This window comes from Mastomys coucha, unplaced genomic scaffold, assembly GCF_008632895.1.
Source record: "Mastomys coucha isolate ucsf_1 unplaced genomic scaffold, UCSF_Mcou_1 pScaffold15, whole genome shotgun sequence".
Lineage (NCBI taxonomy): Eukaryota > Metazoa > Chordata > Mammalia > Rodentia > Muridae > Mastomys > Mastomys coucha.
In genome coordinates this window covers 28,870,195-28,898,001 of record NW_022196897.1, presented here as the reverse complement: position 1 = coordinate 28,898,001, position 27,807 = coordinate 28,870,195, and the positions used below count along the sequence as shown (strand labels likewise).

The following is a 27,807-nucleotide window of genomic DNA, read 5'->3' as shown; positions in this document are numbered from 1 at the left end:
AGGCAGCTGGGGTTTGTTTTTGTTGTTTTTGTTTGTTTCTTTGTTTTTTATAGGGGAAACTGGGAAGGAAGGGAGAAATTTACATGTAAATAAAGAAAATATCTAATAAAAATAATAATAATAATAAAAAAGAGAGATCAGCTCTTACAGATCAATTCTTATAGATCAGTCTCTCTCCATTATTTTCATTTGCTTTCCATATGTCCCAGTAACTGATCTCTACTGTAAAGACAGCATTGACCAAAATGGAGGCAGTCATTGTAAGGATCAGTGAGGCAATTATATGAAATTTACTCCAGCAATACTGTAAATTACTGTAATGTCTATTCATTGTTAGTTTTAAAAGACAAAGATAACCTCTTTTTTCAAAGATCTTTTTCTTTCACCCTTTTCAACTTGACCTGTCAGATTAGCCTCTAATAGTACAGGTTGTTCATGGTCTATTACCCAACTTAATCTGAAAACAGACTAATCCATGAATGGGGAATCTACAGAAATATAGCCCGTATTTCCTCTTTAAAAAGTAATTGTGGGTGAGCATTTCTGTAAGCTCTTTCCTGTATTTGAGAAACTAATGCAATCATTGATATACTAACACATTTTTACCATTTGAAAAGGAATGCAAAAAAAATGATGTTAGTATAACACCACCCTGTAAAACTCACAAAAGAGTGCTAGGAATTTTATGAAACAATGATCCATGAAATCAACCATGAATATCAGTTGTGTTAACTGTGTTGTGGCAAGGTTAAGAACACATTAAAGGCAAATATTTTTAGAACGTATTCTTCTATAGAAAGGAACCAAAGTTTCCCACTAAAACTGAAGGAAATTTAATAGCAGAATTCACTACAGAGTAAAGACACTCACACACACACACACACACATGCACAAGCACACGCACATGTACATGCACACACTATTGTTTAATGGCAAAATGAAGGCATAAGTCACTGATGTTATAATGCCACAATGATCTCTATTCTTTCCTTTGCTCTCTACTAGAAGCATGGTTGAGAACTTGCAGTGCTTTTTTCAAGTGAACCCAAAGATAAGCCCTTTAAAATCACAAAGAAATATACAAACAACAGAAAATATACAAAGACAAACAGACTAACAAAACCAACTTTCTCTTTTAAGAGAATAAGAGATTTTTTATTTTTGAGCCAATGTGCGTGAATATTCAAAAACATCTCATAGTAACCAGAAAGAAAGCCAAAAGACAGTTTTCAAATACATTCGAACATGTCATTTAGACATGTTAATCAAATAAAGAGAACTCTGCTTTAAGACTTAGATGCTATCTGACAACACTCTTAATTTTGAATGATGGAGAACTCATGTTAGACTCAACACAAGGGAGGGCAAGAAATGCTTAGTATTGGGACATACTCCAAGAATGGAGTCCTGTGAGAATTCTGAGTGCTTGTGAGAAAATTCTAAGAAAGCAAGACTCTTGTGACCTCAGTTTCTTCAAAACACAAAAATGTTCTTGGAACATGTTTTCTTTCTCCTCCTAAGTGTATAGGGTAGCACTTTATTTCAGCTGTTGTTATTCATGTGCCACTGTGACTTATCCTTGTGATTGGACACTTTATTCAGGTGACTCTTCTTAACCATCATAATATAAATTGTCTGATACTCTGAATAAAGATAGTTATTACATAAGACTTTAAGTCACCTCAGTTTTAAGTCCACGCACCCAGGTCCATACTTAACATCACTGTAGATAAACTGTTAAGGTCCAAACCTGCAACATTTTACCCACTTGAACTACTTAACTGAAGTGTGAACCAGCTTCATAGTAATGAAGCTTTGTGCCATGTTCTATTTAGTACAATATATTTTTTTAAAAAGTCTATTTTTTTTACATTTTTGTGTAACATTCTACATAAGTATTTTTCAAAACAATATTATTTTAAAACTATTTTTCTTTTAAAAATGCTAAGAATTAAGTGTTGAATATTTTGAACCTGTCCTCTAGTATATATTAATTTTTTACTTATTTAATCTTGATTATTAATCAAACATATAAACCTAAATTAGTTACAAGGTAAGTTAAACAGTACTTATTACTCAGCTTCAATAATCATCAAATCCATAACCCCCAGGGTGATATTGTTTATATTTCTCCTTTCCATAATATCAGTATTTCCATGGACAAACAACAATCAATTTGATCATTTTTGTAGAAATTGTGCCATCAGCATATGTGTGAATATACCCAAAAGCTATTAATGATTTTAAAAGAACATTATTATGAACTTCTGAGAAATATATTCACACACTCTAAACACAAAAACATTCATCTTAAAGTGAACAAGGAATAGTTTATTCTGGAGTCATTTTGAATGCCCTGTCCATTCCCAATGTTGAAGCAGTTTAGTCTAGTTCAGTTTATAGATCAAAGAAAGTCGTATCTCATGGCAAGTTTAAAAAGCATTGGTGAGCTCATCAGAGACACAGGCACCAAAAATATAGAGGAGTATTTTTACAGGTTGCCAGATGACTTAGGATGACATTTCTAGTTTGGATTATTGGAAGTTGTGTGTGAGGGAATCTGTTAAGATATTCCCAAGGCTTTTGTCTATTATTTACATAGTGTTAGTTCTGACAGGGATGGCTGTTCTGGAGGGTTATGAAACTAGCCCATGATATGGCAATTAGCTTTGGACCTGGAACATTACTATCTCCTACTCACTGTAGGTCTGTCTGTCAGTTCTTCTATAGATGCAGATTCTTTTTAGGAGACCTTGTTCACAGTATCATTAGGATTTGATAATGATTAACTCTCATAGTAAAATCTCCAAGAGTTCCCTTATGCTGTTATACCAGCTCACCTGCTCTTATGTTGCCCAATTCCACTTCATTTTTCTCATTCCTCTATGGTTATATATTTGAGCTCTTGCACTTTTCTGAGCATGAGGCTGCCTCATTCTCAGCCACCCTAGAGCATTCTGTAAGAAGGATGCTCACCAACTACTACTGCCCATCACAACTCTTTTCTTCAAAAGATTCCACAAGTTGTAATTCCATCTGCATAAACTTATATGCTCTGTCTATTCCTATGAATTTGAAGCCACTAAGTTAGATAACACAGTACTTCTCTTGCAGATTTTATTTAGAAACTTCCCACATGGGGCAGACATGAGACGAACCCTGGAAATAAAAAAGTACAAAAAAGTACAACATTATTCATTATTTCTCTTTTTTCAGAATTCTTTTCTGGACAGACTGGGATGCCAATTTCCCTCGAATTGAATCTGCCTCAATGAGTGGTGCTGGGAGGAAAACCATCTATAAAGATATGAAAACTGGGGCATGGCCCAATGGACTGACAGTGGACCACTTTGAAAGAAGAATAGTTTGGACAGATGCCAGGTTAAAAATATTTTTCTGTGTTTACACTTAATTACTCTAGTTTTTAAACTATAATGTAAAGTATCCTAATACATGGGAATAGTATATTAAGATGAGTATTTTTGTGTGGTTTGGTTTTAATTTGCTTTGAAAATATTATATATAAGTCCATAAAAATACTTATGATTTGTTTAACTTTAACATAACTAGACTCATTTTTATAACTATATCACTGGACTCTTTTCAGTGGCTTTGATAAACCATTGATGTACCGACCTTTCTTTAGGTCAGATGCTATTTATTCAGCCTTCTATGATGGAACAAACATGATAGAAATTATCCGAGGACATGAGTACCTGTCACATCCCTTTGCTGTGTCTCTGTATGGGAGCGAGGTGTACTGGACGGATTGGAGGACCAACACACTGGCCAAAGCCAACAAGTGGACAGGGCAGAATGTCAGTGTGATTCAGAAGACCAGTGCACAGCCATTTGACCTTCAGATTTACCATCCCAGTAGACAGCCCCAAGGTAGGTGCTTAGCTAACCATGTAGAAACATTTCTACCTAAACAGTGAAATGTACAGACTATAAGAAAAATTGTGTAAGGTAATTATGGCACCTTTCAGGTAGTGCTAGGTTTCAGTTAATGAGCTCAAGATTATTTCTACATTGATTATTAAATTTTCTTCCTTCAGAATAATGTTATCTTTTTTGTTTTGTTTTGTTTTTGTTTTTTGAGACACGGTTTCTCTGTGTAGCCCTGTCCTGGAACTCATTCTGTAGACCAGGCTGGCCTTGATCTCAGAAATCCGCCTGCCTCTGCCTCCCAAGAGCTGGGACTAAAGTTGTGCGCCACCACCGCCCAGCCAGAATAATGTAATCTTAGAAAATAAATTTTATACTGTCTTGAAATTTTGAATCACTGACATAATAGGACAAGAAAGTGTGGAAAGCTCTCTAAGGTCTTTGAGTGTGAGACTGAGGAGAAAGTTTAGCAGGTAAGAACACGTGGTTCTCTTGCAGAGGACCCAGGTTCAGTTTCCAGCACCTGTAACTCCAGATTCAGAGGATCTAATGCTTCTTCAGGATTCCAAGAGTACCCGTGCTAATGTGAACATGTGACCATTCACACATGTGATTAAAATAACTATTTAAAAACATTTTTAAACCTTTGAACTTTTTGAACCAATACCGAAGTAAGAAAGAAAATATCAAGAACCCAGAGTCAATGTTTAGTCACTAGTTATCATATTGGAAGGGTACAGGGAACTGCATGGTAAAGAATGAGCCATGAGAGGTGTGCCTCTCTCCCCATGCTGCCCACCTGTTGCCTCAGTAATGATTCTTTAGGTTCTTCCCAGTCCTTGCAAGATTTTTTTTTTATTCCAACTCACACTTCTTTTCTTGAATACCATGAACTTTTGCCACAGCAGTGGACAGCAGCTTAACCTGTTACACTTCTTCCCTGTTCTTTGGCCTGTAACCTGTGGGATTTTCAGGCTAGTACCAAGGTCCCTTTGTTATTTTTGTAAGTATTTTACACATGATTATGAAATGATGCTACCTCACCTTCAGAGACATATCTTTTTTTCTCCTTCATGGGTGACTTTTTCCCTATCTGGTCTTTTGTTCACATGTTAAGCATAATTCTGAATTCACGTTCTATTGTCTTGTTCTGATCCCGACTAAAATCTGTTACTTCTGTGGCTGAGAAAAACCTGTGACTTCTCTTTATATCCAGAACTTGGCCTTCATTATTCCTGAACAATATTTCTTCTACCAGATGTGCTTGTGTGTACATTTTCTGTGCCCTTGAACTGCAATCTGAGTGAGGCTAGGTCTTTCCAGTCTCTTTCCACTTCTCAGCCTCAGTTCTCTTGTTATCTGTCTCTTTGCTGTATTAGTTTCAGCTCACCCTGGCCTGGGCTTTTCAGCAATGTTCACACACCATATATAATCTGCATACTACTACTACATTAGACAAAGTCCAGAGCCTAATCATTTTCCACTTAAAGGGGATTTTGTAGTATTCTGGCCTAACAAGTATTTAGTAACATACTAAATTTATGTAAACCCTAATAAGCAGGAAATCACGATTCTCACCAGCAAAACATCACTGGTATAATGGAGAAGTACATTCTTCAACATGAGTCAGAGCTGAGTGTGCCTGAAATGCATCCACGTGATAAAATTAATATAATTTAAATAACTATGAAAATATTACACAGCTGTACTTTTGTCTCCATAAATATGATGTTTTGTAGGAATTGTTTCTTAAGGATTAGAGCTATTTAATAGTGATGATCAGAAATGGCTTTGCTTATGTTATCTATCAATTTCCTCCCTTAAAGTGGAGCTATGCAAAAACAACAGATTTTCACACATCAGTATAAGCTTTCTTAAATTTACTGAATGGGAAAAATGATATTTTTTTTATATATGGAAGAGTAGTAGTGATTTGGTTGATTTGTGAAAAGCGTTTTTAACAGGTTTACTTAAATGAAAATGGTTTACATGTGACTTCTCTTAATTACATACAACAGAGAATATTGTGTCAGTCTAATTTAAAGTAGTCTCTTGGGACTTGAAGAAATAGAGTTTTTATTTATACCTAGTGAATATTAATATGTTATTTCCTAATAAAATTCAGTTCATTTCAACTGAACAGAAGTTTTACTGAACTCTGACTCCACATGTGAGGCTCACAAAGTATCCAGTAGTCATTACCTGCCCTATACATCTAGTTAGTGACACAACACTGCCCCATGTGAGGGGGAAGACCCAGGATATGGCTACTATTTTGCTATTGTCAAAGAGGAAATTAACAATGATATGGTAACAGAGGCCCAGCACTCTCACAATAATAAATGAGCATTCTTAATTTCTGGTGAATATTCTTATGAAGATCACAGTAGGATGTTACATTTTAAAACTCACTATCCATGAAAAGCAGTGAAAAACATATGCCCTGAATAAATGAAATAAGCTTTGCAAATAGCTTGAGACTCACAGTATTTTCATGTAAGGAAAATGTACAAGCACTAACACCAGTTTCTTTACAAGTAAACACTTGTTTTTGTAAATTTCCACTTCAGGTACTAGGCTTAGACATTTTGAAAACCTATTTGAGTTCCTTTCTGCTCAATGATACTTCATTGTTATGTGAGAGTGGGGAGAAATAAACCAAAGCTTAGTTTGGCATGCTGGCTCACACTTGTAATCTTAGCACATGAAAGGCTAGGACAGGAGAAGCATGAGCTTAAGGCCTGTATGGACTACATAAGACATTTTTACCCTAAAAAACAGCAGCAAAAATATAGGACATGATGGAACAATAGTGTTCTTAAGATCTTACTTTAGATCTTAAGTCTAAAGTAATATGCTATGCACATATTATTGAACATTATTAGCATCTTATTTAAAACTCTTTGTGCATCTGTGTGTTGTAGATAATAATGTGCACATCAGAATATCTAGTAAACATTTTAGAATTTAATAAAATATATTAAACGCCGAGCAGTGATGACACGACTTTAATCCCAGGTAGAGGCAGGTGGATTTCTGAGTTAGATGCCAGCCTGGTCTACAGAGTGAGATCTAGTACAGCCAGGGCTACACAGAGACACCCTGTCTAGAAAAAACAGCAACAAAAAATGTATTAAACATGAGATGAGCTAATACAAAAAACATTTTAGAACAGTGCTTATACATAAGTATGTACTTGAAGAATTACATATACTGTATAGTATTGTATATATTATAATTATATGCATTTTATATATACTGCAATCCCATATATATATGGGATTGCATATATATATATATATACATATATATATATGTGGGATATATATATATATATACACACACATATATACATATGTATATACATGTGTGTGTGGGAGAGGAAGCTGACTTACTTCTTTGTATTGCTGTTGCTATATGTGATTATGGAAGCTGAGGTGTCTCAAGGAAGTCTAAAAGGTGCTACTCAGACAGGATTCAAAACTTCAAAGACCAAGAACAATAAAGAGACAATTGCCCACATTCTAACTCCAGTCCAGAGGTTTTCGCATGCCTGTACCAACATTGGCAGCAGCAGGGGAGGAAGACTGAGCCAACACAAATGAGAAATGAATTTGACTTTATTCCACTTCTTTGTTCTCTTCAGGCCCTTATGAATTTGTTGGGTCTCCTTAATTGTTGAAGCAGAACTTCTTAAATTCAGTATACTGTTTCAAATGCTAATGTTTTCACAATGCTTACCCAATATACTATTTTAATCTTAGTGTTTACAGGAACATGCCACAAAATATTCCTCTATCTAGGCATTCCATACCTAGTCAAGTTGATGCATAAATTTATAACAGTAAGTTAGCAATGTAAGTCAAGAAGTGGCTCATGTAAAAATATGTATGAGATCCACTTTGCAACTAAGGTTGAGCCTGCAGTCCATTGTTTTATTAAACATAGTTTAGTGGATAAACTGGAAAAAAGAAATAAAAAAACAGTTAAGAAGAATTGGGTCTGGAACTAGAGCTTTCAATGAGTTGATTATAAGCTGAATGGATGGAACTAGAAAATATCATCTGGAGTCAGGTAACCAAATCACAAAAGAACACACATGGTATGGACTCACTGATAAGTGGATGTTAGCCCAAAACCTCGGAATATCCAGTATACAATTCAGAGACCACATGAAGATCAAGAAGAAGGAAGACCAAAGTGTGGATCCTTCGGTCCTTCTTAGAAGGGGGAACAAAATACTCACGGGAGCAATTGTAGAGACAAAGTGTGTAGCAGAGACTGAAGGAAAGGTCAACCAGAGATTGCTCCACCTGGGGGTCTGTCCCATATACAATCACTAAATGCAGATACTATTGTGGATGCTAAGAAGTGCTTGCTGACAGGAGCCTGATATAGCTGTCTCCTGAGAGGCTCTGCAAGAGCCTGACAGATACAGAGGTGGATGCTCACAGTCAACCGTTGAAGTGATCATGGGGTCCCCAATGGAGGAGTTAGAGAAAGAACTGAAGGAACTGAAGGGGTTTACAACCCCATAGGAATAACAACAATATCAACTAAGAAGAACTCACAGAGTCTAAACCACTAACCAAGGAGTAAACATGGAGGGACCCATGGCCCCACCGCATTTGTAGCAGAGGACAGCCTTTGTCAACCAAAATTGGGAGAAGAAGTCCTTCATCCTGTGAGGCTCGATGCTCCAGTGTAGGGGAATTAGAGGGCAGGGAGGTGTGAGTGGTTGGTGGGTGGGGGTACACCCTCATAGAAGCATGAGGAGGGGAATGGGATAGGAGGTTTCTGTGTGTGTGGGAATCTGGAAAGGGGTTAACAATTGAAATGTATGAGATTTATGAGATTGTATTAATTGTATGAGATTGCTAAGGAATATTCCAGAAAATGAGAGGAAATCAAGCATAGAGTCTTGGAGCAAACCAAAATTGGCACACAAGATGACTAAGAATGTGACCAGCCCAAAACTGGGAGAAGGACAGTACACTGGCTTATAGATTTGTTTCCTTCAGATATGTTACAAACAAATAAATTAATTCACCAACAGGTTCATTGGGTTTGACTGCCTGGAAAGTCAGCTAAGCCAATAGAGTTTGTAGATTTGACTTGTTTGTAGATTATAGATAGAAATACAGGTAATTGATAGGGACATGGATTGTACAAAGATGATAGATCAGTGATAGGTTTCCTTATTGCTCTGACTGGACTCTGCTCTTAAAGTGAGTTATGACTGTCACAGTATTATACCTCTTCGATTGTTCAGCATCCCCCGATTTCCAGAGCTGTGTTCTTAAAAATATAATTCTGTTGTCTGAACAGAACCTGCTGCCTAGGGCTTAACTGTCTCTCGATAAAGACAGTATTATTTGCTGAGAAATATTTATTTTCAGAGTAGATACTGATAGTTTGATCTTGAATTGGCAGAGGTGGAATGGCATTGCCCTCAGAGAATAATATAAAAATAGAGAAATAAACTAATGGGGAAAATACTGAGGAGTTTCATCATAGATGAAAATCCATCTCATTAAACAGATATATAAGCAAATTTCCTATAGCAACACTGTCATCCCCTACCTGCCATGAATTTTCCAATAGATGGGGGTGGGGGATGGTGTGAATCTGAATGAACTGGAATATTTGGAAAGGGTAGATATTATGATGTTCTGGAACAACATCCTAATAATTGCTTGCTGATTTGAGTCTTTTTAACTCTTTCAAAATTTTCTCTTCTGCAGCTGGGGTCAATTTATATTTAAAAACTAAAACTGCTATTAAACATAGTTTTAGAAACAATGTTTAGAAAAAAAATAAAAAAAAAAGAAACAATGTTTAGAAAGTTCTCAGAATATTTCCTACCAGTATAGTCTTAAAATAAGTTTTTTTTTTAATTTAGAAAGTTAGTGCTTTTATCTTTAGAATTTTTGTTTGCTTTGATTTTTGAGAGGGCAATTTACTCTACAGTGAATACAGCTGTGAGCTCTCAATGGCTTATTAGAGGCTGAGATTACAGAAGTGAGCCATCATGCTTAGGTGTTTGCGGAGTTCAGTTTTGTTTATCATTTTTATGTCATTAATCTCTGGATTAATGACATAATTCAATTAATTTTGAATTCTCAAAAATTCACCACAATATTAAATGCTTTCAATTGTGTCAGAAGAATATTTCTATAGAAAAAAATTTTCTTGACAATATTAATAAAAATATTCTTATACAACTACCATTGACAAATCAATATACTGATCTTTAGAAGAATAATTAAATAACCCATTTTAGAAAGCCAGGCAAGAGTAGTGGGTGGAGTTGAGAAGTCAGGAGATTACTGAAGTAACTCCAAATCAAAAGTGCAGGAGGCACATCAGCACTGAGCATGACCCCCCAGTTTCACTAATTGCTGCACAAGCATTGAAGACTGAACATAATGCTCCATGGTGCAAAGACGTATGCAGCACTATTTCCCAGCTTCTCTATGTTTGGAGCAACCATAAGCTTAATCAGTGAACTGTGTGGATGAGGGGAGATGCTGTAGGTGTCTAAGGTTCTTTGTCTGACCACCTAGGGTTTAGGAAGGGGAATTGTGGTGCTTGTGGCAGTCCGTGCAGTGGTTAGCTTTTTCTATCTCTTGGATATAAAGAAGCTGTTTTGGGTGGGGGTGGGGCATCACAACCTCTGTATTGATAATAGATTTTCTAACAGTATTTGACAGAAAACAGTTAATTATTTTCTATCAAAGGTTAAAAAAACATTGCTAAGTGAGAAATATTTGAAAGTTTTGTGGAACAAGAAGCTCCTGCTATAGTCAATGAACATTTTTTTTTGCACTACCAAAGTAGACGTGGATAATATGAAATTAAAATACTCAGCTATGAGTTCACCAAACGTTACAAAAACCTTCCATAGACTGGACTTAACTTTCTGCTCACTATCTGTTAATCCTCATGTTATATTACAAAAAGAGGGCTGTGAACCAAAATGTTCACATGATTCACTAGAATAAAATATCTATGATAGATATTTACTAAGGGAAAAAGATTAAAACACTTAGCAGTATTATTTCAAAGAGAAAGGAGATTAAAATGAAAGGCAAGCTTTCTTTGTGGATTTTCCAAGCTGTGAAGCAGAAAATATTGTGAATTATACATCATAGCCTTATCATTAATATAGACACTGGGCTATAAAATCAGTGTGAGTTTTTATTCTACATTCATAGAATTTTAATATGTTTGATTTTTTAAAGGGGAGTTTATAATTGTAGCATGCTGAGAAGAGCAAAAACTATTCTGGACTAAAAATTAAAAAAAATAGAGTAAGAATCAAGTACCTAGCATGGGACTGTTAAAGAATCTGCTTTTAATTGCTCTAAGATGGGTCATTTTCTTTTCAGTATAGTTTTAAAAAATCTATTATTTTTCCTTTCTTCACTTCACATTTGTTCATTATTTTTCTATTTCTTTTCCCCTTTCTCCTCCTTCTTTCTTTCTTTCTTTCTTTCTTTCTTTCTTTCTTTCTTTCTTTCTTTCTCTTGTTCTCTCTCTCTCTCTCTGTCTTGCTCTTTCTTTCTTTCTTTTTTTCTTTCATTCACAAGTATGGGGGATTTTGAGTTTTCTCTTGTCTTGCAGCCACTGGACACCCTCTCTCTAGGTGGCTCGAACACTCACATTGCCCCTTTGTTTAGAGCCTTCTCTTCAGAGGTACCTGTCTGGCTCCATCTTCCACATAGGTGGCATGTTTCTCTTAATCTAGCAATCTCTTTGGGATTCTAATTAATGTCAATTAAGTTAAAGGGTGAGACCCTGGGTGGTAGAATGGCTTATCAGGAAGAGTTTCCAGCCCCACAGCTTCTGTTGATTTCTATCATATTCTTTAGTTGTTGGATTTTGTTAGATAATTTGTTTCAGAAACATTTATTTCTCTTTAAAAAATATTTATTGTTAACAAGTACAGAAAAAGTCATGCTTTGCTTTTATAATCTTCATGAGGATAAACTGCCAAATACATATAAAATATACAACTAATTTCTCATATACTAATGATATAATTCTCTATATTGATTATAAATTCTCATGTTTTAATTTTGTGTTTTAAGATCTTATAGCAGTAATGCTATCTACTGGAGGATAGAAAGAAATCAAATTTTGATACTTTTTCCTGGTTCACAGTTGAAACCACCATATCAACAACAAAAGAATATAAACTCATTTGAACCCGAGAAGTCTCTGTAGAAATAGATACTACAAACCTATATATTTTTTGTCTCCATTTGATGAAGGGCACTGGTTGATAAATATAATTGAAAAATGTGGGCAGAGCACTAGGTGGAGACATTTTGAGTCTTGCCTATTCGCATTCTTGTACCAAGAAAAACATACCCATTTCCTCTGGGGATTTGAAAGGCACCTCTCACAAGACAGTCATAGAATTGGCTGTAGGGAAAGTCAGAAAATCTGTTCTAGGTTTTAGGACCTGCCTCAGGAAATAAGTGTGCAGAGGTCAGAGAGACCTCTATATGTCTTCCCTTTTCAATATGCTATAACACACAGTTCAGTGGTATGTCTTGTACACTGTCTACCCAGAGCAATAAGTCCATCAGATACAAAGGTACTACTCTTTAGTTGAAAGGTAAATACTAGGGAGGTCAGAAGTCACAACTGTCCCACCTTCAATTTAGTAGCTGAGATCTGAAGCCTTTATTCTATTAAAAATCAATCAATAAATAATAGTAATAACGATAAATATACATATTAAATAAAGACAAGCTCTATTAAAATAAGATCAAAGGTAAGAGTTATTGTTCAATTGAAATAAAAGTCTTTGGTGTGGAAGAGATGGCCCAGCAGGTAAATTCTCTTCATGATACTGATGATCTGAATTTGATCTATAGGCCCCACATGGAAAAATGAGAAAACCATTTTCTGCAAGTTGTTCTCTGATTTCCATATTCATGGCATGCCAACGTGCACGTGTGCGCACACACACACACACACACACACACACACACTCACACATACACTAAATAAGTATGAAATGAAAATCTCATCTCAAGTCATAATAAAGAGACTGGAGAAGTAATTCAGTGAGTGGTGGGCTCACAGCAGAATGCAGTATCTGAGGCAGGTTAGGAACATGGAGATATCCATCAGAACTGCTAGTCTATGACAAGATTTACCTGAGCTTGACTCGTGTTAGTACAGGAATGATTCTTGACATTTTCTCTCTGTAGTCTTAGAATGTCTTTGCATTTGTAATAACAGAGAAGATGAAGAGAATTCTCTTAGCTGTGAACTTTAGGGGCTAGACAGTTTTCAGGGATGTAAGGACTCTGCACACCTGCATGCCATTCCCACAGTAATTCTGTAGGCTCAGTGAGAAAAACTTAACTTTGAATCCTTAAGTGGATCAAGCTCAGAGGATCCCCCACATTCTCCTTTTTCACTGTTGCTGTATTTCACTGTGTCGTTGGCAGCTCCCAATCCTTGTGCAGCCAATGAAGGCAGAGGCCCCTGCTCTCACCTGTGTCTCATCAATCATAATAGGAGCGCAGCCTGTGCCTGCCCCCACCTAATGAAGCTTTCCTCTGACAAAAAAACCTGCTATGGTAAGTTTCCCAGAGTTCCTAGCCAAATCGAAAAGGATTTTTTTTTTTCAGATTCCATAGCTTTCATATTTTACACAGAGTGAAGAGATTTTTAAATGCCTTTAAGAACATGTTAGCTCTAAGGACTCAGCTATTTCTGGAGAAAGTGACAATCCTTTAAAATGTGGTATATTTGCTGTTTATTACCGTATTCATTTTTTCTGCTACTTTTTATTTGATGAATTAGGGAAATTTATCTCTTCAAAACAGATGAGTGAGTTTAAGTGCAGTGCCCAAGAAGTGATGACTTAGGTAACCTGCATAGCAGGAGTTCCTCACTTTAATCTGTTCATTTAGCAGGGGATTGTGAACCTAACTGGGGACATAGAAAAAACACGAGTGCACACACATGTGAGCACACACACACACACACATACATAAACACACACACAAACTATATAGTTTGGAAATGTTTATTTTAAAAACAAACAAAAACATTTAAAATATTTAAACTAAATAGCTTATATTAATTAAAATAAATTATTAATGTTTTTGTTGATAAAGTAGTTACTGATCTATAGGGCAGAAAACAGAAAGATTTATCAGAGTTTAAATTATGAGGCTAGTACTAGTGGCATTAATTCTATGCAGGGGAAGATCAGAGGAGTCTGATCTGGATTCTTGTTTGTGTCAATTAATAATTTATAGAAGAGCCATTAGGCAATAATTGCTAAGAGTACTAGTGAGTACAAACATTAGGAATGGGGAGCTGCCAATTCTAGCAAATCACAGGGCTATTCTGGGGACATTGGGTGTCTTTCATTGGCTCAGGTAGATGGGAGGGGAGTGTCCCACCTTTTGCCATAATGAAGTTAAATAACAAGTTCTATATCCATGGCATGGGCACATGAATATTATAGCCTTGAAGAGGTGCAACATTCACTGTGCCCACTTCCCCTTAATATTGCCCATAACAGGGGTCTAGCCCCATTGAGTAATGACAAAGTACCCATTACCTAATGGAGAATGTAGGGAATATAGCATTTTAATGATGTTAAAGATCCCTGCAGAGAATCCAGGAGTTTGCCATGGACACTAATGACAGATTAGCACCTTTCTCAAAATAGAAACCAATCACATCAAAATTTCTACAATAACTATACCTCCTATTTCATAAAACAGTACAAAAATACCTGAATGGTTTCCAGTTATAAGACAACAAGTTTACAATAAAAACTGGGGATTTCCTGAGCCCTAATTTTTACAGGAAGTATATAAATTGGCTTTTAGAAAAGTACAACCTAATTTTATTTTATTCAGTGACTACTTTAGTAAAATAAATTCTTAGGTGCTTTAAAATTATTTAATAAGAAGCACTACTATTTTCATTGTATACCAATATGAAATATGGGTGCTGAGAACATATACCAGCAAGTTCTGGTTTTGTTTGTTTTCTGTTGGTGTTAGTTTTTGAGATAGGTTCTCATTATGTGGCCACAGCAGGCCTGGAACTGAGAGCTCTTCATGTACCTACAGACCTGGCTTTAGTTAGCAATACTTGGATATGCTGAGATAATGTTAAGCACTAAGACATTTCAAACTAAATAATACTACTTAAAAAATTTTAAACTTGCTTTACATATGTTTTTCTGAGTACCTTCCTTATAGATGATCTACACATTTTTCCATCATATTTTTAATTTTTGTTGTTAAAATTTGTCATTAAAAGTTGCTATTTTAGAATTTTTAGACTGCCTTACATTTGCCAACAATATAAGAGAAATGATAACTTTTAATTTCTTTTTCTAGAAATGAAAAAATTTCTTCTTTATGCAAGACGTTCTGAGATCCGAGGGGTGGACATTGACAATCCCTATGTGAACTTCATCACAGCCTTCACCGTCCCAGATATTGATGACGTTGCTGTAATAGACTTTGATGCCTCTGAAGAACGTTTGTACTGGACAGATATCAAAACACAAACCATTACACGGGCTTTCATTAACGGGACAGGGCTAGAGACAGTTATTTCAAGAGGTAAAGGAATTGAATGTTTGTTATTACACTCATAGTAAACAGTTTCTTTTGCATTCTTTCTACACTGTTCAATTCAATTGAAAGTCAAAATTGGTTATTTGATGAACCAAGAATGTCTTCTATCTTTACAATCGTTGAATGCTACAGTTAAAGCAAATGGCAGGATGATAACCAGAAATTTAAATCCATTCAAAGGAAAAACTGTGAAGCAAATTAAAATTTTAATTGTCTAAAACACATTATAATCCCCCTTTTTTTTCTGCCATGAAACACTACTAACATGGAGTCAGCACAGAGTACAGCAAGGACTCTTCAGTCCTCTAAATTAAGTTATGTGTTCAATCCTCACTTTAAACACATTGCACAGGGAAATATTCCAGAAGCTTTCTTCATAGCATGCATTGGTTCACATGGATAGGTATACACGGATAACTCATATTAATAATAAGTCTAAACTATAAAACCCAGCTGAAATTAAGCATATATTTGAATGTAGTGGCTTAACTCTAAATATTTAATACTGTATTGATATATTACTTGCCTCTATGTTGGCTGTCTTATTTTGTATCTGTCTCCAGTTCAGTGAATGAATCTTCACAGAACACAATTCACTGTGGTTGAAACCAGAACAGTTTTTCCTGCAACTGTAGGCCCTCTGCACTTAACACAGGCATTTTAGAAGGACTGAAAGGCAGAGTAATCTTTCTTCCTATACACTACATAAAGGACCATTGCTCTGAAAAATACTGCAAATTTTGAATCAAACTGTGTTTGAGAATTGTTTGTTTCCTTTTTTATCTTATTTAATATCTTCATTTTTAGAAGATTAATACTAAGGGTTTAATTTTTGTTCTTCCATCATATATTACATCCCAACTGCAGATTCTTCTTCCTCTCTCCCCAAGTTCTGTCCCACACATTTCCTCTCCCTCATATCTCCATCTTCCCTTGCCTCTCCTTAGCCAAACAGGCCTCTCCAAAGAACATACATCAAGCATTCCAAAACAAGCTACAGAAGACCAGACACATTCCATCACAACAAGGCTGGAAAAGGAAACTGAGTAGGAGCTTTAGTTTCCCATAAGTAGGCAAAAGAATCAGAGACAGCCCCCTCTCTCACTGTTAGAAATCCCTCAAGAACACCAAGCTACTCAGCCCATAACATACATGCAGAGAACCTACCTAGGTTAGACTCCTACAGACTCTCAGATCTCTGCAAGCTTTCATGAGTCCCAGGCAGATGATTCTGTGGGCCATGTTCTTATTGTCTCCTTGACCCCTCTATTTCCTCTGGTCCTCCCTCCTCCTCCTTGGGACTCTGGAGCTTTGCCTAGTGTGTGGCTCTCAGACTCTGTGTCTGCTCCTATCAGTTGCTTGATAAAGTCTCTGGCCTCTCTGACGATGATGATTACCCTCCAGAGTTCCATAATTCTCTATAGAGAGAACAAAGTGTAGGTCTAAGTCAAAGGTTTTGTCTGGGTTGGTCCCTCTACTTGAGGCCTTGCCATATTACAGAAGACGGGTTTTTCAGGCCTCTTGTCCCTTATTACTAAGAATCTTTGCTAGGGTTATTCTTGTAGGTTTCATGGAGTTTCCATTTCTCTAGGTTTCTATCTCACTCCTGAAATACCCTCCCCCAGTTCTAGTAATTTCTCCCAGTATTCTCTCCCTCCTCCAACACCTGATCCTGATTGTCTCCCAGAACTTCCCCTCTAATCCAAATCTACTCCCCCTTCATTTCCTCTTCTGTAAAGCGAGATAGCTCTGGAGTTAGGGATATTTAGTTCTTAAGATGTAAGTGCTTACTTAGAGCAATACAAGTTTACAGGTAACAGCTTCTCAAACCATATCCTTTCAGGAGCTTCAGGTGTACACAGGGGCGGCACAAGTCTGATAACTGACTTCTCCCTGTATTTAGAACACTTCGTCTCATCTTAGAAGTTAAAACAGCTTACCAAATTAATATTCCTAATTGGTCATATCTATCTCCAACTCAAAGGAAAGTAAAAGGAACTACTATGATGATTTTCTTTTTCTACAGATTCTTTTAAAATGAGGACTAGATGTAAAATGTGTAACTGGCCTGAACATGTGATTATGCTCACTGAAATGATCCTCCTCCAGAGTTCAGGAAGGAGTTCAAGGCCTTTATCAAGAATATGAGTATCCCTCTTTCAAATCTCTGAAACGTGCATACAACTAAAATACAGTTTACAAACATTAAGGAACAGGTTTCTGTCCATAGTATTTTAGTATCTGGACAAGTATTTTCCTTATGATAAGAAATGGAGGAAGAGATTCAGGATAGCCCCCATAGTACTGGCATGATATTCTACAGAGAAGGCAGAACACAGGCAAGCTCAGGGAGCAGAAGGAAACTAATCCAAATTTCTTACATGTATATAGCCAAAGCACTCTAGGAAGTATTAGAGCTTCATTTGCACCAGAATCTGTTTTCAGACTATTAGACAGACAGGTGTTACCTCTACTCCCCATTTCTTTCCTTTTAAAAAATTAATGAATTTGAGGGAGAAAAAAACCCAAGGTTTTGCTTCAAACACGTGTTTTTTCAAATTTCTTACAGCATATGAATCCTATATATTCGGTATTCTCTGCAAATCTTTTGGTGGTAACTTGATGAAGTGCATCTGTTGTGTTTTCTCCTTCCAAAGGTTTTTTTTTTATCAGAAATGTGAGCAAAGAGTTTTAAACACACAGTGGTGGGTTTATGGAAGCGTGCATCATTTTCAGTAGACTCTCGTTGTTATTGGCAAAGGAGCTTGATGTTTCTGGTGTACTCAAACTGCTCATTCTCCTGCCTCAGCCTCCACAGTGCCGGAGGTATCATGTTTATCTCAACATGTAATTCTCAATTAATTTTGAATCTAATTGAATTTATTTAAGAATTGTCCATTCATGTTTGAAATATTATTCACTTCTGTAGTAATTATTTTTTTCAGTGTGAAGTAAGATTTTCCTCTCTCTGTATTGCAAATTATTAAGTGTAATAATGGTTTGAAAATGATAATAATAATTTTAAAATAGTTTCAGAGCGAATTCAAATGATGCTCACTGGTCCATAATAACAGTGCTTTCTGGACCTTGAAAACAGTAGAAATCTTAGCGACTACTGTGTGATTTCTTCTGTTAACTCATATCTGGCCAGAATGTTCCATTTCCCATATTTACTGAGAAAGTTTTTCTGGTGGAATAATATTAATATCTGTGATATAGAAAAAATATAGGCAGCCATAATGATGCCCACAACTGCTGCTTGCTGAGTACTATACATCAGCAGAAGGATTCGAAATTAAAGACCAGCATTGTTTGCTGGAAATTATTCCCCCAAAAGTAAAAAATGAAAACAAATATTAGCTTAGAACTCTGAGACATGTAAAGAAGGGGACAGAATTTGGGCATTATACAAAAGTTATGATACAACTAAGAGGTTCAAATGACAGAAACGTCAACAGAGTTTGGAAGTCCTAGTGCAGAAGTGAGCAGGAAGAGGTAAGCGTGTTTCTTTTAGTAACTGATATTTCATATGTGTGAGGTGTGTTTTCATGTGTCATATGTATTTTTGTATGTATGGTGGCCTACACAGATGAGTATGCATTTGCATGTGTAGAGGCTAACACATAACTTCCCACCATATATCTTCAGACAGAGTATCTTACTTAGAAAGAGAACTGACTAGTTGGGGACTAATCACATGGAGATATTCTGATACTTTAATATATCTAAAGAAATAATAGAAAAATCTAGATTAAGATGTTAATTTTTTTAAAAAATTTGTTCTTTTAAGACAAGAATGATTTTCCCACACACGTATCACTAATGATACATACTAGTGATATGTAAAATCTTTCTAGCAATCTTGTGATTCATTCAGGCTTGTTCTCCCACTAATGAGCCATTTTAGACCAAGCAGCAAATAGCTCAAAAAGTAAAGATTCTCTCTATGGATTTTGTCTTGATGATTGCTACTTCTCAACTCCTATATGCTTGCTTTTATAGATTTAGCTGACAAGTACTTGGTGTGTGTATGTGTGTGTGTGTGTGTTTAACATGCAGACATTCACCTATCTATATTATGATTTTGACATACATTTGGAAATACATTTATCATGCACCGAAACAATTTCTGACAATGAAGGGCTTTGAGGAATATATCATCGGTGTTATTTCAAGTAAGTAGGTTTGTTTCCCCAAAACAATGCAAAGATGAGTTATCTGAGAAACTTGCTCAGAGGTTTTGGTGTGATCTAACTAAAAAACAAAACAAAACAGATTTTACAATTTGAAATATATTGTTTCAGTATTTTTATTGATGGGGAGAAAGATAATCTTTTTTCCTTTTTATTTTTAACTATTTTTCTTTATGTCCTTAATAGGCACCTTATAGAGTTCTCTAAAGTAGTGAGTCTGAGTTTTAGTTATAGAAAAAAACCCACACAACTTTGATTTCAACTGTCAAACTGATAATGCAAAGTGCCACTTTCTTCCCAAACCATCTAAAGGATGCAAAGTTCTGACTGAGGTTACACAGATAAGTACTAAAATATAAACACGGCCACACATTTCAACCGTATACCTGAGTATTGACATGTCCTTAAAATTCCAGATTGTAGTTGATAAGTTCACTAAGTCATTACAAACATGTATGTTCATTGTATGCTGTGTATGTCTCAGGAAATGTTTAATATATTGGAAATATATATTGATAATACATACTTAGTTTTGCTTTAAAGTTAAAGAAGGCCATATTTTTGGTCCAATTAGTAAAATAATTTAAAATATTTTGAGCATCAGAAATAAAAAGCATAACTTCTGGTAGAACGTTACATCCTCTAAAGGATTCTGAGAAATCTTTTATGTCATTTGTGAGTTGCCTTAGGTTAAAGTGAGCAGAGATGCTGGAAAAAAATCTATATAACAGATACTGGTAACAAAGAACCAGGCCCACAGGGTTGGAGCATGAACAGAAACCTCTCCTTATAGTACCGCCTCTCTGCAGCCAGTGAACTCCAGAGGGTGGGGCAGAAGGAAGTGCACTCTGAATGAGAAGAAAAAGTCTAACTTCAGTGAGGTGTTGTGTTATTTTTGTCTCACAAACAAAACATAAGTATGAGATTGTGCAGTGAAGGAAGTGCACATTCAGTTTATCAAGGCAGCAGCTTATCAGTGAGAATCAGGAGGGAACTCTACAGAAGGTGCGGGTTAAGGATGTGACCTAGCACTGTAAAGAACCATGCCGACTGAGGAAATGCTTTCTTGTCTTGTAAATATAGTAATCACACAGTAGGGCCACCTCTGTGCTTGTCGCCAGCAAGGGCCAAATGGCACTTCCCGCTGGGAAGGATGGCGACAGAGCTCCTTCACTCAGGAGTCTCTGGAAGCAGGCTCAGCTATCTCTGAGGCAGGGCATGGTGTTCTCGGACAAACCGAAAGTAGTTGATGTCCAGCAGGTCCAGCTATCTCTCGGCCGGGGGGTTATACTTGACCACGAAGGAAATGTTTGACTGTAGTCAATGTTTGACCACGAAGATTACTTGCCCTCGAAGTCTCTGGCGGTCTTGGATGGTCTCTGGTCGTTGTGGCAATCTTGGAGGCTCAGGAGGGTCACATTAAGCGGTCATGGCTACCAAGAGCGGGGGATGCCAGCTTGTCTCCTAGCTGCATCTTTAAGCTACTTTTGACCTCACACTGAAGCAGGGTTTAGATAACCACTCGCATCTGGTTATCTTCTCAAGTTGTTTACTTTTCTATGGAAAATTTTCTGCACAAGTGTATACTTCTAATATCTCTCATTTTGGCAAAACATCTTTCATATATTATTCTAGATAACTAATACATCAAAACAACTCACTGCAAATAACTTATTTCAAAACAACTTCCAAACATTTCCTATTACAAGGTGGAGCAAGTCTTGCTACAGGCCTGCTCCTTACAGTGCTCCACAGCTCCAGTACAATTACTAGACTCCTGGCCATATCCTGCTCGGTTAGCAAGTTTTATAAGTCTGAAGTTTTCCAGTTTTTAATTAAAACAACAAAATAAAAAATAAAAAAAAAAACAACCTAGTTTGCTAGCTCCCCATGAACCAGAAGATGTATTGATTTCGTTGGTGTTAAGTAGGAGCTGATCAGTACTGCAGACAGCCCATGCCTGAGAACCACCGAAACCCTCGGGACCTCCACCCTTGCCACAGCCACGGAACATTCAGCGCTTTCACAGGTCCAGTGAAAGGCTAAGGGAATGATGAGTAAAGAACCCTTGAAGTACCAAATATTAGAAAATGACAAAATACAAAAAAAAAAGACAAGTCCCAGGTTTGCACTGTGAAATGCCACACATAGGTACTAAAACAGCCCTACTATACTTTACTAAATTCCATAATTTCTGACAGCTCACCTTGCAATGAATCTCCTTTTATAGTGTCCTACTATTTAATATGCATCCCCACACTTGTTTTTCAAGATGCCCAATTCACTAATCAAAGAAAAGCAGTCCAGACACATTATCTTTAGTGGTACTGGATCCACACTTAATTAGGTTTCCAACATTACTGTAGAACCCACATTTGGAGTAATGTTAAAATGATTTTAGTTTTGTTCTCAGATTCCATTAAATTCTTGTTAATTATCCGTGTTGAAAAGTGTTCAACTGTACCGGTTTTGATGAAAGTTGAACTATTTTATTTCATATAAGTAACAAATGAGCAGTTAAACATCAAATAGCCCATTTGTTAGTGAGATGCAATACTTTCTCCTAAGTAGATGTACTTGTGCTATTAAGTGCAGGAGCTATTTTTTCTTTAAACCTTGGTCACCTCAGCCCACAAGACTTCCCTGATGTCTTGCAAGGGTTCACTGGTGAATCATTGATTGTTATTCTAATTTTAATGATAATTGTTTCTTCAGGTTTCCTAATGCCTCAGCCGTTAGACATTAATGATTATACATGCCTTAAGAAGTGTTGATAAAGGAATGAGATTACAATCTTCCACAATTTTAGCTGACAAATTAAAGTGTAAATTAGGTTTTCCCTTAGACAGAAAATAACTTACCTGAAGAGGCAGGAGAATGTGAACCCTCAGTAACTCTCCATTTTCTTTATCCTGTTTTACAGATATTCAGAGTATCAGAGGGTTAGCAGTGGACTGGGTTTCACGTAATTTATACTGGATTAGCTCAGAATTTGATGAAACACAAATTAACGTGGCAAGATTAGATGGCTCTTTGAAAACCTCAATTATCCATGGAATCGATAAGCCGCAGTGTCTGGCAGCCCACCCAGTCAGAGGGTAAAGTATGATTTTTTTTAAAAAATATTATACAACATTTTGAACTTTACTTTATATTTTACATAAAAAAATGTTTAATTCAGATGATGCATATATGGAGGATGGAGTGAAAAAGTAAATGTGAGGATAGAAATTATAAGAGATTCAGAGTCCTGGATAGAGATTCTTATCCAGATGAAATTCAATTTATAAGATCTCTTTAGCAGGTGTTTCTAGGGAAGGGGAGTTAAGAACAAAAAGAGTTGTGGGGAAAAAATCGGTTTTGTCTTGAATGGTGGTTTGTAATATTCCCTTACTGCATGGTCACTGCAGAGTTCTTGGGCCTTTGTCCCTGGTGAGTCACAGAAGCTGGGTAGTACCAAAGCTCCCAGGAGGGAGGGTTGAAATGAGTTTCTTCCCATCTATAGCATGTAATTCCTTCTTAGCCAAGAGGATTTGGTTTTGATGAAGGACAAAATGAAAGTAGCTCGCTTTAACCTTGGCTATGCATTAGACTGGAATGTGGAAGGAAAATGAGAATAGATAAATGTCTTTCAAGGAGAGGTACAAGCAAAGAGCTGCTTTCTTCCTAGGTGAACACACAGGGGACCAACATATCTTTTGGAAAAGTCTGAGCCTAGAAGGGTTTTTTTTTTTTTTTTACTTTAATCTTTGACATATGCTTCTTTTCAATAAATGGACCTGCATGTAATATGTTAATCCATATATTTTGAATTAAGGAAACTGTACTGGACAGATGGAAATACAATAAACATGGCAAATATGGATGGAAGTAACAGCAAGATTCTATTTCAGAACCAAAAGGAACCAATTGGTAAGTACTTTTTTATTTTAGTTAATAGTAACAAGTTTAATGTGATACACCTCCATGAGTTGAACTAAACCCAGAAAAGATTACAGACCAGTAATATAAATTAAGTCAGCAACAATTGGTTCCAAGCAATCTGTTTTCTCTTTGTGAGATGCTTTTCATTAGCCACACACTGTCTGGGCATCTCTGAGGCAGCTCATGTGTGCATGTTATTATATTTGCTTGCTTTCATTTGCTTATCTCCCTTCCCAACTCTGTCACTGTCCCCCCAGATAATCCCCTCTGTTTTCATGCAATGTGTATTTTGTTAGAGTATCCTTCCCTCTTATCCCAGTTAGGGTTTCTAGTGTTGCAACCAAAACCAGGGCCATAAGCAACTTAGGGAGGAAAGGCGATATTTCACTTAAACTCCCTGTCCCAGTCCATCATCAAAGGACATTAAAGCAAGAACTCAAGACAGGATCATGGAGGTAGGAACTGATGCAACAACCATTAAAGTGTGTTTCTTATTAGCTTGATCTGTAAGACTTGTCCATTTTACTTTCTTATAGCACCTTAGGACTACCTGCTCAGGAGTGACACACCACCCAAAATGGCCAGATCCTCCCATATCAATTTCTAATTAATAAAACTTACCACAGGCTTGCCCAGGGGCCAGTCTAGTGGCGAGCATCTTCTCAAATAGCACTAGCTTGTGACAAGATGACAAAAGAACATGCCCCTTTAGGTCAATTCCTTTCTTCTCATAGACACTTTTCTATTTTCATTTCAGACCCACATAAAGATATTTAAATATAGACTCCACATATGGAAGAAAATGTAATATGTATTTTTTTTAATGTGGCCTGTTTCACGTTACAGTATGATTTTGGGTACTATCTGTTTTCATGAAGGTGTCATGATTAAAGCCATAAAACCTGAATAAAATTCTGTTCTATATATGTATCATTTTTTATCAGTTTATCTACTGATGAACCTCTGACCTAATTCCTGTCTTTGCTAGTGTGAGTTGTGTAAACTATGTATAAACACAAATGCAAGTGTCTCCAGACTATGCTGACTTAAAGTCCTTCAGGTACATGCTCAGCAGTAGGGTTCCTTCCTCCTCCTCCTTCTCTTCCTCTTCCTCTTCCTCCTCCTCTTCTTCCTTTAGTTGATTATTATTTACTTTGACTGTATATTTGTATATGGATGAGCATGTTCATGTCTGAGGGGATAGATAACTATATGTTCATATGTTCATGTAAATCTGGTGGGTGGAGAACAACCTCAGGTATGACTCTTTTGAAATTGTTCACTTTGTGTCTTCGATTAAGATCTGAGGATTTTTGTGCATATCAGGCTGAATGCTAAAGATGCCCTAGGCTCTTCCTGGCTTTCCTCATCTCTCCGATTACATGGGGATATCACTATACCTGGCTTTTTACATGGGTGCTGGGTATTGAATCCAGGCCTTTATGTGTATGCATCAAATACTTTCCTGGCTGAGCCATCTCCCCAGCTCCTAAATTAAATTTGCATCTCTCCCATGATTAAGGATGTTGAACACTTTTTTCCATTGTTTGTTGGTAGTTTCTATTTCTTCTCCTGATCACTTCAATTCAATTCATTAGGTCATGTATCGACTAGATAGTTTTGCTTCTTGTTAGATGCTCAATTTTTGAAGTTATTTATATATTCTATACAGTAAGCTCTGTCCAACATGTAGTTGGCAAACACTTTCTTCCAATGTGTAGCTGTGTCTTCATTCTGGCAGTTACTTCCTCTGGTATGAAAAAGTTTTCTAATTTCATCAATCCGACTTGTCAATTCTCAAGCTTATTTCCGTTTCAGAAGGCCCTTGTCCAGACCTAACTTGATGTTTTACTTTTGCTTTCTTCAAGATGTTTCAGAATTCCAGGTCTTCCTCAATATCTCTGATACATTTTGAGTTCATTTTACAGAGTAGAGATAAGGATGAGATATAGGTCTTTTGCATGTGGCTGTCTAGTTGCAATGTTTGTTGAAAAGGCTGTTTGTTTCCCAGTATATGCTGTAGAGGAAATATGTTTCAACACCAAAAAGAACCTCACAACTCCACCAAAATACACTCTTAAAAAATGTAATATAGCTTTATCAAAATAGCTAGATACAAAACCAACATATGGCAGTCAGCCGCTGATCTGGGAACTTAGCTTAGTAGAAAGTTCTTATTTAGCATGTGGTAGGCAAACCTAACACAAGCTATGAGAGAACTCAATGTTACAACCCTCAAAAAAGAAATTCAAAAAGATTGAAAGATAGATAAATTTCTCATATTTATTGATGACTTAATATAAAAATAAATATATTTCAGAAGCGATCTACATATTTAATATACTCCCCCATCAAAATCCCCATTATGTTCTTCATAGTACTAAAATAGTCAATCTGAGAATTTTCATGGAAGCATAAAATGTCCCCAAATAGTCCCAGCAATTCTAGCAGGAAGGGCAGAGTTGATAAATCACTGTGTCCAATCCTGACCTATGGCATACAGCTATAATCACAAAACTGTATGGTAGTGACACACAAGCCAACATATAGATTAAAGGAACAGAACAGTAGATGCAGAAACAAGCCTACTAAATTCTTAAGGATCCTTCGGTTAGTTATAGGATCCTATGTAGCACGAGAGCTAATTAAGAAGAGAGATTTGTAAAGGTTCGGCTAAATTTACATGATCACGTGCATCTTCCAGTGAGCATTAAGCCCAAAGAAATGATCAACCATGATACTTACCTTAAAAATAAATAAAAGAACAGTTAATTATGGAGGAATGTGCACCAAGGAGTACCTGTGCTACAGCAGTGCTGTGCAGAGTCATCTTTAACAGATATATGCAGATGGGATATATGAGACATAAGAAAAGTTTTCTTCAGAGTCTATTTATTTGAATTCACTGTAAACAAGTTTCCAGTTTGTAGTGATCAGATTTGCCCCACCTTGTCCCATGAAGGATAAGTGTCACCAAGCAGTATGAATGGATAGCTTGCTTCACAAAGGACAAAATAGGTTAAGGGTCCATTGAAAAGAAATTTTGAGTTCCTTGGATGATTTTTCCTAGACGTAATTGATATGTCAATTCATCATATTTTCTCTGAACTACATCAGAGGCAAGGAGGTAAGACTTTTGTCATTGAGACAGAGAAACAAGTCCTTTTGGTAGGAAAATTTGGGCATCATTTTAAACACTCCATTAAAAAAAATCAAACCAAAGTGCTAATGTTCTTGAGCTATTCCTATAAAACATCTATGAAATCTCTAAAAAAGTGTTTAGAAGAGAAGATGTAGCTGGTAAATGTGTGTGGATTGATATAGTTTCTTAACCCTCCTATTTCTTTTTATTTCTCCTTACATTTTTATCCTTTTGAAGCATGAATTATAACATTTTCTTGTAATTTCAAAGTTCCCTTAAAAAAGACATCATTTGACTTTGCTTTTACATTAAATATAAAAATTATAAAATAGAAAATAGAAAACCATAGTTTGACTTTGACTTGTATATAGAATATGTTTAAATTGAGAAAATAATATAACCTGAAGTTTTTCATCAATAGTTATTTACATTTTAAAAATATGGAAATACACTGACTTGAAGCAGTTTATTCTTAATTGTAAAAACTTAAAATAGGAACAGTATCCTAGGGATTTGAAGTAATGCCTTTCATAGGGCCTAAGACATTCTGCCTGGTGTAAACGCCATAGTCACTACCTCTTTTCTTCGTACTATTTGTTTTGAGATTTGTCCACAGTTGAAATATAGGCTAGTGTTAGAAATCTGGGGCAGATTGAAATGCAAATCCTTCTGTGAAGAAATCGGAGCAAAGGAAATTAGATGTACAAGGGCCAGACCTATACAAAGCAATCCTTTCAGATTGGGGAGGTTCAGCTGCAGCTTGTCTGAGGCTGTTCAGAATGTGCCCGGCTGAGAGCTATGGTGTGAACTCATTTCTTTACACTGTAATTTGGGAATCACGGGTTACACCAAAATATTAATTTATGTGTCTGTTTCAGTATCGAAAACGTTGCCTCCTTTAATACTCAATAGCGAGCCCCATACTCAAATATCGAAGTAAAACTTCCACAAAAGCTTGCATGTTACAAAGGACATTTGTAATGGAAGGGTGAATGGGAAGGGAGAGGAAGAGGGAAGGAAAGTGGAA

General features: G+C 36.3%; 1 protein-coding gene across 7 annotated transcripts in view; it reads left to right on the top strand.

Annotated features, from left to right (window-relative positions):
- Positions 1–27,807, top strand: part of Lrp1b (LDL receptor related protein 1B) — a 1,939,581-nt gene that overhangs the window by 1,292,450 nt on the left and 619,324 nt on the right. For all 7 annotated transcript variants that reach the window (XM_031370139.1, XM_031370141.1, XM_031370138.1 and 4 more), the window contains 6 exons: positions 3,217–3,381; positions 3,647–3,891; positions 13,359–13,490; positions 15,279–15,506; positions 22,638–22,812; positions 23,532–23,626. In XM_031370139.1, coding sequence (XP_031225999.1) covers positions 3,217–3,381; positions 3,647–3,891; positions 13,359–13,490; positions 15,279–15,506; positions 22,638–22,812; positions 23,532–23,626 — 1,040 coding nt within the window. The remainder of the gene's footprint in view (positions 1–3,216; positions 3,382–3,646; positions 3,892–13,358; positions 13,491–15,278; positions 15,507–22,637; positions 22,813–23,531; positions 23,627–27,807) is intronic.